Source organism: Ictalurus furcatus, chromosome 8 (assembly GCF_023375685.1).
Source record: "Ictalurus furcatus strain D&B chromosome 8, Billie_1.0, whole genome shotgun sequence".
NCBI classification, from domain to species: domain Eukaryota; kingdom Metazoa; phylum Chordata; class Actinopteri; order Siluriformes; family Ictaluridae; genus Ictalurus; species Ictalurus furcatus.
Window position 1 is genome coordinate 27,524,063 of NC_071262.1, and position 11,004 is coordinate 27,535,066.

The 11,004-nt window shown below is 37.9% G+C and overlaps 1 protein-coding gene across 1 annotated transcript; it reads left to right on the top strand.

Annotated features, from left to right (window-relative positions):
• Positions 1 to 5,501: 5,501 nt before the first annotated feature.
• Positions 5,502 to 10,514, top strand: LOC128612033 (uncharacterized). The gene is made up of 7 exons (XM_053631937.1): positions 5,502 to 5,544; positions 5,759 to 6,139; positions 6,318 to 6,434; positions 6,575 to 6,655; positions 6,762 to 6,805; positions 7,051 to 7,177; positions 10,258 to 10,514. Exons 1-7 carry the CDS (start codon positions 5,502 to 5,504, stop codon positions 10,512 to 10,514), a joined length of 1,050 nt encoding a protein of 349 aa, XP_053487912.1.
• The last annotated feature ends 490 nt before the right edge of the window (positions 10,515 to 11,004 follow it).

The window sequence follows — 11,004 nt, forward strand, 5'->3', positions numbered from 1 at the left end:
TGTGATAAAAGTAAGTGCTTTTGTCATCAGATAATAATTATGTCAGTTCAGTTCTATCTGCGTGACTAAATAAGTGTATTTCTGTATTAATAGTGAACGCCTCTATAGACGACTCTCACGGAATGAGACAGGTATGTGTGCAGATACGTAAACACTTTGTTTTTAAATTGTAATTTATAGAAGAAAAAGATATGTTACTCTGTCTCCTTTAGTCATGGAGAAATCTCACCAGTTCACTATTACATTTGATTACTTATAATATAATATATAATATATCTGCTCAGTGTTGGTCCTAAAGCGATCCTATATACATTTACACTATAAACTCATTTCATAAATCAATCTTTTAATTCTTTTTTTCAGGAATCTCATTTCAACACCTTGAATTATGAAACTTTGCAATTCTTCATGAATAAAGTCAAACCTGCAGGAAGGGATGATTTGGTGTACTCTGATGTGATGTACGTGACACTGTAATATATAACATAAACAACCCAGAACACACGTTAATATTGGCTGAACTTCTGCTATACTAAAGGTTTTTTTTTAAAAAATATCATATATATATATATATATATATATATATAGGGCAGGGCTTGGTCAATGTTCTTTTTCTTCTATTATTATTATTATTATTATTATTATTATTATTATTATTATTATTATTATATAATCTAATGTATAAATAAACATGTAAAATATGTGTAATACATCTGAGTGTATATCATATCTGTCGATGTTGTATATTTAACAAGTCAGTGCTCTGTGTTCTACAGTACACCTATCCCAAACACTTCTTTATAAAAAAAAAAAGTCATATGTTTAACCTGAACTCTCTGAGTTTCATGGAAGATGTTGATCGTTTTCATTCCACAGCAAGTTATATACTGTATATAATTGTGTATGTGACAAATAAAATCTTGAATCTCTTGATCATTGAACAGATAATCCAGATTGTTTTACAGTAGATCTCGGCTCTGAGAGAACTAACGCTGGAGACTTCAGCATCATTTACATTTACATTTATTCATTTAGCAGACGCTTTTATCCAAAGCGACTTACAAATGAGAAAATACGAGCAAAGTGATATATCAAGCGGAGAACAATACAAGTAGTGCTTCCATACAAGATCCATTAACTGAGTTCCAGAAGAAGCAAAGTGTGCAGAGTAGAGGTGTAAGTGCCAGAGTACGTGTTTATTTATTTATTTATTTATTTATTTATTTTTAGGGGTTAGTTAAGTGCTTACAGAAGATCTTTCGCTGTTTTTTGAAGATAGTGACAGATTCTGTGGTCCGGATTGAGGTTGGAAGTTCATTCCACTACTGAAAGACAGTCAGTTTGAAGATTCTGGAAAGAGACCTTGAGCCACACTGAGTAGGTGCTACTAAGCGTCGGTCGTTAACCGATCGCAGATTGCGTGAGGGAACGTGAGCCTTCAGGAGAGAGTTGAGATAGGAGGGTGCTGTTCCAGACAAGGTCTTGTACGTGAGCATCAAGGCCTTGAATTTGATACGGGCAGCTACAGGAAGCCAGTGAAGGGAGATGAAGAGGGGTTTGACATGGGTTCATTTGGGCTGGTTGAAGACGAGGCCTGCTGCTGCATTCTGAATCATCTGAAGGGGTTTGATGGAGCTGGCTGCGAGGCCCGAGAGTAGTGCGTTACAGTAGTCTAGTTTTGAGATAACAAGAGCCTGGACTAGTATCTGTATAGCCTGTTCGGATAGATAGGGTCTGATTCTCTTGATGTTGTACAGAATAAACCTACAGGAACGTGCAGTTGTTGAGATGTTGAGCATCAAACAGACAGTCGTGTGAGAATCACTTGATCTATTTAACGAAAGACACTCATGCTCACTTTGATGTGTATTATTACATCCTGTTGGCTGCAGTCACAGCGTTTTGCACAAGTGTCTGTTGGCACATTGCTGCGCTTATACAGGAAGACTAACTATAGCTCATGAGTAAAGTCTGACCACAACTGCCACCCGACAACAGCTCTGACCAACTGTGAAGTGTGTTCAGCATCTCCAGTCTCATGCTGTCTTTCACACACAGAATTTCTTTCAAAATGTCATATCTATTGATTTAAACAAGTTAAAAACTATTAACATAAAATTTACTGTTAGATTTTCTAGGCTCAGGGTCAGATATCACGTCTAATATCGTTTCTCCAAGTAATCACTGTGCATTAAGTGGTGTTAATTATATTATTTATTTTTCATATTATACGCAGTTTACTCTACGAATTCATTATCTGGTATCATTTTGTTATAAACATACATCTGTCATACCCTTTACAGTCCGGTCACTGCCCTGATATTCATCACTACGTTGGTTTACGTCACTGCTCTGGTCTTCATAAAATCCATATTTTAATTAATTTTATTAGTATCTTTTATTAATGATCATTCTGTAAGATGTCGTCTGTAATATAAAACTACAACCATACATACAAAACAGAACTGGATCACCTGATAAACAGTTTTGGAGGAGCCTCTCCTATAACCATGTAGACTCAGCTTTACAGTTATTACATCACTTCCTGTGTGCTACCTTTTCACCCTCCCCTGAACAACATTAAACTTGTTCCTTAACTGTAGAGGTTCCCTCTTTAAACACTAATGAAAATTAAGAAACGTGAAATGAAAAGCTGGTTTCTCACAGCGACAAGTCAGTACATCTGGGATTTTATTATCTGCTATAATAATAATATATGTACAAATATTTCTCATGGTCATTGAGGTGCATTAACACTTTATTCATCTTGCTATGGTAACCGATGTGCACTGTTTCGTCAGGAACAATACAAGTAGTGCTTCCCATACAAGATCCATTAACTGAGTTCCAGAAGAAGCAAGTGTGCAGAGTAGAGGTTGTAAGTGCCAGAGTACGTGTTTATTTATTATTTATTTATTTATTTATTTTTAGGGGTTAGTTAAGTGCTTACAGAAGATCTTTCGCTGTTTTTTGAAGATAGTGACAGATTCTGTGGTCCGGATTGAGGTTGGAAGTTCATTCCACTACTGAAAGACAGTCAGTTTGAAGATTCTGGAAAGAGACCTTGAGCCACACTGAGTAGGTGCTACTAAGCGTCGGTCGTTAACCGATCGCAGATTGCGTGAGGGAACGTGAGCCTTCAGGAGAGAGTTGAGATAGGAGGGTGCTGTTCCAGACAAGGTCTTGTACGTGAGCATCAAGGCCTTGAATTTGATACGGGCAGCTACAGGAAGCCAGTGAAGGGAGATGAAGAGGGGTTTGACATGGGTTCATTTGGGCTGGTTGAAGACGAGGCCTGCTGCTGCATTCTGAATCATCTGAAGGGGTTTGATGGAGCTGGCTGCGAGGCCCGAGAGTAGTGCGTTACAGTAGTCTAGTTTTGAGATAACAAGAGCCTGGACTAGTATCTGTATAGCCTGTTCGGATAGATAGGGTCTGATTCTCTTGATGTTGTACAGAATAAACCTACAGGAACGTGCAGTTGTTGAGATGTTGAGCATCAAACAGACAGTCGTGTGAGAATCACTTGATCTATTTAACGAAAGACACTCATGCTCACTTTGATGTGTATTATTACATCCTGTTGGCTGCAGTCACAGCGTTTTGCACAAGTGTCTGTTGGCACATTGCTGCGCTTATACAGGAAGACTAACTATAGCTCATGAGTAAAGTCTGACCACAACTGCCACCCGACAACAGCTCTGACCAACTGTGAAGTGTGTTCAGCATCTCCAGTCTCATGCTGTCTTTCACACACAGAATTTCTTTCAAAATGTCATATCTATTGATTTAAACAAGTTAAAAACTATTAACATAAAATTTACTGTTAGATTTTCTAGGCTCAGGGTCAGATATCACGTCTAATATCGTTTCTCCAAGTAATCACTGTGCATTAAGTGGTGTTAATTATATTATTTATTTTTCATATTATACGCAGTTTACTCTACGAATTCATTATCTGGTATCATTTTGTTATAAACATACATCTGTCATACCCTTTACAGTCCGGTCACTGCCCTGATATTCATCACTACGTTGGTTTACGTCACTGCTCTGGTCTTCATAAAATCCATATTTTAATTAATTTTATTAGTATCTTTTATTAATGATCATTCTGTAAGATGTCGTCTGTAATATAAAACTACAACCATACATACAAAACAGAACTGGATCACCTGATAAACAGTTTTGGAGGAGCCTCTCCTATAACCATGTAGACTCAGCTTTACAGTTATTACATCACTTCCTGTGTGCTACCTTTTCACCCTCCCCTGAACAACATTAAACTTGTTCCTTAACTGTAGAGGTTCCCTCTTTAAACACTAATGAAAATTAAGAAACGTGAAATGAAAAGCTGGTTTCTCACAGCGACAAGTCAGTACATCTGGGATTTTATTATCTGCTATAATAATAATATATGTACAAATATTTCTCATGGTCATTGAGGTGCATTAACACTTTATTCATCTTGCTATGGTAACCGATGTGCACTGTTTCGTCACAAGAGTTTCAACACCACGGACAGCGACGGACTTTCACGCCTCATTGCGCTTCTCTCCGATCTCAAACTCTCACATTCCCACTCTCAGTCTCTTTCTCACACGGTCATCATCACACACTGTGTATGTTTTTCTCCAACTTCACTACAAACACTATCTACCAATCAGTATTAGTGTGTAGATTTGAACATTTTAGCATTAAGAACCAATAACACTATCTCCCACTAGGTGGCAGTAAATCCTCACCCTTAAAGCTCTGTTAGTAAAACTGATCTGTTTCAGGTCACAGAGCAGGCCTTGACTTTACCGGCTACTTGTTGATCATTATATACAAATATATATGAAGATATAGTATACACTTCAATACAATTCACAGTTCAGCGGTTTATAATGGACTTCATGGTCATTTTCCAACATGCATTAATAACAAATTAATATTCCTGATACTGTATATCACTCATAAAAGCCAATTTGTCCATGTTCATGTCTAAGCAGAACACAACACTGACACTCGCACGTTCCAGGATGGTGACTATAGTGTGTATAGGGCCAAGTCTGTGTGTAACTGGTTCATTTATATATTTACATCATTTGGTAGACTCACTAAACCAAGCAACTTATTTGGCATTTTGCACAAACATGTTGAATTAAGAGAGCAATTAAAATAAGCAACAGTAAGACATTAGTGTGGGCACACGCGAGTGTAAAAGTAAACCACATTTTCCATTCTGTCATAACATCTTTCTCATGATACTGTATATCTGTGCAACATCAATACACTAATATGGAAAATAATATGTGGTGTAGATGTAGGCAGATCAGAATACCATGTGCTTGCTTATCATGACTTTTTTTTTAATACACCCAATCACATCATATTCTGGGGCGTGGTCAGTACAGACTGCCTATAGTATAAATATAAATTCAAACCAAGCTTCAAGTGCATTCATATTCTGTTGATAAATGAGATACAAACACTGTAGAATTTCTGAGAAATGAAAAATGACTGGATTCTGGATTTTAATTTTGATCTTCAGCACCATGTGTAAGTAATATGAGCAAATTATTCCCATCTAGTTTGATGTATGTCTAGTATTATTACTCTAAAGACACTTTGTGCAAGCTGTATGTAGAAGTCCTTTCTATTATTCCTTTGGTATGATCTTTAATTATCTTATAATAATCTTTAATTATCTTTAATTATGTGTAATAATATCTGAAATACATTCATTACCTTATTAATGCATTTACTTTTCTAGATACAGTCCAACCTGGTAGACGCTGGGTTACTGCACAATCCCTCACAGAGTCACCAGTTTATCAGCCTGATAAAGAGCTCAGTGTGAATATCGGGGACTCGGTTACTCTGCAGTGTTGTATTTCTGAAAAAGAAGTCGGGATGATTGCCTGGGTTAAGCAACCAAACAGAAAAAAACCTCAGATTATAGTCAGGGTATATAAAAGTGGTGGAGAAACATTTTACAATGGATTCCAAGACTCTCATTTCCAAATAGAAAGATCTTCAAACTGCCGCAATTTGACAATTTTAAACATCATTCAGTCTGATGAAGCCATGTACTACTGTGCACTGACGAGACCCAACCTTACGTTTGAAGATGGAACTTATTTAAAAATTAAAGGTAGGATTTCCACTAAAATTGATTAAGCTTCTGGTTTAATGTAGTGATTTTTTTCCTTATTACCATTAACATGTTCAACCTGGAAGACAAATAATAATGAAGTAGTGAAATACTAACTGTGTTTTCTTCAACAACACTGAGTTACAGAGTTTTATTGAATTATGATAAATGTTTATAGGTGATCATGTTACTATTGCATCAGAAACATCTAAACCAGCTCTGTGTGATAATTCAGTGGTGTATGAACCAACACTGCATGGAAACAGCACTAACATGAACACACACGAGAAAACAGGTGATATGTCTTATAATTCATCATTAATTAATTATTCTTAATTAGTACAGTATAATATGCCCAGAAAATAATTTGCACTAATGTAAATGTAATGTTATCAATAACAGAATCAGAAATGATCAGATCTCTACATTCGACAGTGCTCGGTTTGGGAACGGCTTTGGGTTTGTGCGCACTTCTGATTTTCTGTCTCATTTATTTCATACTGAGGAGAAGAAAATGTGATAAAAGTAAGTGCTTTTGTCATCACAATAATTAAAAACTTTATAAGTACAGTTAACTTTAGTTTGACCAAAAAGACTAATAGGTGTGTTTCTGTATTAATAGTGAAAGCTTGTATAGAAGATTCTCCAGGAATGAAGCAGGTACGTGTGTTACTTCTGTATGTAAAATATTGCTGCATTAATATGTTACTCATTATAATGTTTTAGATTTAATATAAACAGTCAGTTTACTCAGATTTGCAGAACAATCCCAAGCTTTTTATTTTGATGCTGCTCTTGTTCTGTGTAGTTAGTGTGTATTGTTCATTTACCCATATTGTATTGTTATTACTTTCATCTGGATTATTATTATTATTATTATTATTATTATTATTACTATTATTATTATTCAGGAAGCTGAAGCTGAAACACTGAATTACGCAGCTGTGCAATTTACCAAGAGGAAAGCCAAAGCTGAAAAAAAGAAAACTGGCTCAGCAGATGAGTGTGTGTACTCCGATGTGAAAAAAACTGTAAGATGTAACAGAAATAATTCATAACACATGATACTATTACACTGCAACAACAGTGAAAATATTTTACCAAGTGAAAATATCTTGACTAGGCAAATGTAATCCATATTTTTCATTACAATGGTATGACATATGATGCGCTAACAAAAAAAACAATACAAAACAAAACAGAAAAGCCTAGAAATAATTTTGTATTTGTTTACACTAATCTCATAATAATAATTATATTAAAGTTGCCTGTCTTTAAGATATTGTTTTATTTGCAGTGTGGATAATCTCCTATGCTACAGGTTTTATTTCTGTGCACACGTGTGAAGTAACTACGGATGTATTAACTTCAGTAACACTGAACTTGTAAAAAAATCCAACTTGTATGTTTTTTGTTTGTTTATGATTATAGTAATTAATTTTTTCACAATAAATATAAGAAGCAATTCCATTAAAAAAGTAACAAAAAACATGATCTTGTCATGATTTATATGAGCTTGTTTTGTTCACTAATCTCTGTGCTCAACTTTCTGGCAGTAGCGAAAGGACACTGAAAATCATGACTTACAAATGGATTATTTTAGTGGGTCAGAGAATGGTGGGAGGTTTACCAGTATAAGTTAGAAACCAGTGAATGCAGTCAGGATGATTAAATCAGCAGTAAAAATACAAGAAAGGTAACTGATGTATTGATCTTCATACAGACCTTGTTGTAGAACTGGCTTCCAATCAGTTTTAATGCAGTTTTTTGTGATTATTTTTTATCTTTTAGAGAATTTGTGAGTTTACTTTAGCTGCCTTTGTTTTCCTGATCGTGGTGCTCAGAACCTGGAAGTAGATTTCTTCACCATTAAGTGTTGAGTAAAACTTTTTCAAATACATTTTACATTAACCAAATTGAAGCATCAAGCACAAAGATAAATCTTTCCAGACATGGAGCCATAATCATTTATTATGAAGTCCAGGATTTTCACCTCACACTGCACACAACTTCAAACCATCATTCACTTACCGAGTGTGGATTTTTTTCTTTTCTTGCATTTATATAGCGCATTTTTAACCTTAGCGGCTATTATATCTGCTTTTGAGTCCAGAGAGCTGAGCATATATGACCTTTACATCCTGGAAAAAGAAGCTGTTAAAGAGTCACTTGCTTGTGGCTCAAATGCTGCAGGACCTCTTACCGGATGCTAGTAGGCAGAAGAGACTGTGGTTAGGGTGAATAGAAAATTTGATTATTCTGCATGCTCTTGTTTTACAATGCTTGAGGTAGATTCATGACAAGGGCATTTAGTGATGAACCGATAAAACTATGGGTGTTTTTGTTTGTTTTAATGATTTAAATATCCCTTGTATCCTTGTATCTGATGTAATATTTATGACTGTCGTGAGACAGTCTCCTAAGATTATGTGTGTCACAATAACTCACTTCACCGACTGAGAATTGAAGAAATTCCACCACCCCAGAGTCCATGGTAGTGGATCAAACCCAGCCGTCACCATGGGAACATGCCAGACAAATACAAAAATTTGTCTATGTCTTTTGGAGAGTGTCTAGACACATGCTAGCTTCCTAGCTGCCTGGATAGACCTGGTCCTCTGAGTCAACTGGGTAGTAACATCTCTAAACATGATACAGCTAACTCATTTAACATCAAAATGTGATTGAGTTAGTATGAAATTGTTTCATTTCATTTCATTTTTGCTTACATGATTGACTCTGGGGCCATGGGCAGCTTTATAGCACAGGCCTGTTTCCAGTCCTCTGTGAGACTAGGCTGTGGATGGTAGATATCTGGGCTCAGAAATCAGTTCTGTTTTAAACCCAGACTCTGATAGTACCGATTGAACCTATCCAGTCAGAGCCCATTATAATTTTTGTCAATATCTAAACCAGACATTGTGCCATCCCAAGGTAGTCTGGTGAAGAGGGTGGAGATAGCTGGTCACTGAGCTGCTCAGACATGTTCTCCTCAGTGTACATGTGGGTCCAAATCCATCGAAAGCTATAAAGCAATGGGAATAGAGACTGTGACCACAGACATCTATCATCTGGGCAGAGGTTATTAGCAAGCAAGGTGCCACCAAACTCCCACACGACAGACCCTGGGATTGCGCTCTTGACCTTTTGCTAGGGGTCAATCCATCTCTCTATCAAAAAACTGTACAGCCATAAGTGGAAGACAGTCTTCTCGACAGCCTCCGGGAACTATGAATACTTGGTGATGCTGATGGTTTGACAAATGCCCCAAATTGTTCCAGTATTTAATTAAGATGGCACTCAGTGACATGCTCCACACATGGTTTACATTGATGACATCTTGATGTACAGTGGGGGCAATAAGTATCCAATGCGTCAACATTTTTTTTCAGTAAATATATTTCCCAGGAGGCTACTCACATGAAATTTTCACCAGACTTTGGTATTAACTCAAGAAATCTGGAAATATAAAGAAATCCAAACATTAAAGTCCCTAAATAAAGTAATGTGTAATAAAGCGGAATAACTGAGGAAAAAAGTATCGAGAAGCCTTTGTTTGTAATGACAGCTTCAAGACGCTTCCTGTATGAAGAAATTAATGGGCCGCAGAATTCAGGTGTGATTTTGGCCCATTCTTCTAAACATATTGTCTTTAAATCTTGTTCAATTGGATTCAAGTCATGTGACTGACTGGTCCATTCTAATGCCTTGATTTTTTTTCTCTGAAACCAATTGAGAGTTTCCTTTGCTGTATGCTTTGGATCGTTGTCCTGTTGGAAGGTCCACCCATGTCTCATCTTCATCATCTTCATCATTTCTTTCATCTCCAGAGCTCCAGCATAAAGTCAAGTTCCTGTCCATGGTCAATGAGGTGACCTCCCAAGCCATGTTCTTGTCTGAGGTCGAAGAGACGACCTCTCAAGCCAAGTTCCTGTCTGAGGTCGAAGAGACGACCTCTCAAGCCAATTTCCTGTCCGAGGTTGAAGAGACGACCTCACAAGCCAAGTTCCTGTCACAGGTAGAAGAGACAGGCTCCAAAGCCAAGTTCCTGTCACAGGTCGAAGAGACAGGCTCCAAAGCCAAGTTCCTGTCACAGGTCGAAGAGACGGCCTCTCAAGCCGAGTTCCTGTCCGAGTTCGAAGAGGCGACCTTTCAGGCCAAGTTCCTGTTCGAGGTCAAAGAGACGACCAACGCAAGTTCTGCTCACACCAAGTTTCTGTCACACGTCGAAGAGATGGCCAATCCAAGCTCTGCTCATGCCAATTTCCTGTCCCAGGTCAGAGAGAGGGCCAACTCAAGCTCTTCTCACGCCAAGTTCCTGTCCCAGGTCGAGGAGACGACCTCTCAGACCAAGTTCCATTCCGAGGTCAAATAGACGGCCCTCAAGCCAAGTTCCTGTCCTAGTTCGAAGAGGCGACCTTTCAAGCCAAGTTTCTGTTCGTGGTCAAAGAGATGGCCAACCCAAGCTCTGCTCACACCAAATTACTGTCCCAGGTCGAGGAGACGTCAAACACAAGCTCTGCTCATGCCAATTTCCTGTCCCAGGTCAAAAAGACGGCCAACCCAAGCTCTCCTCACGTCAAGTTCCTGTTCCAGGTCGAAGAGACGGCCACCCCAAGCCCTGCTCATGCCAAGTTCCTGTCTGACGTCGAAGAGATGAACTCTCAAGCCAAGTTTCTATCCGAGGTCAAAGAGACGATCTCTCAAGCCAAGTTCCTGTCCGAGGTCGAAGAGAAGACCTCTCAAACTAATTTCCATTCCGAGGTCAAACAGACGACCTCACAAGCCAAGTTCCTGTCCGAGTTTCGAAGAGACAGCCTCCAAAGCCAAGTTCCTGTCCGAGTTCGAAGAGACGGCCTCTCAAG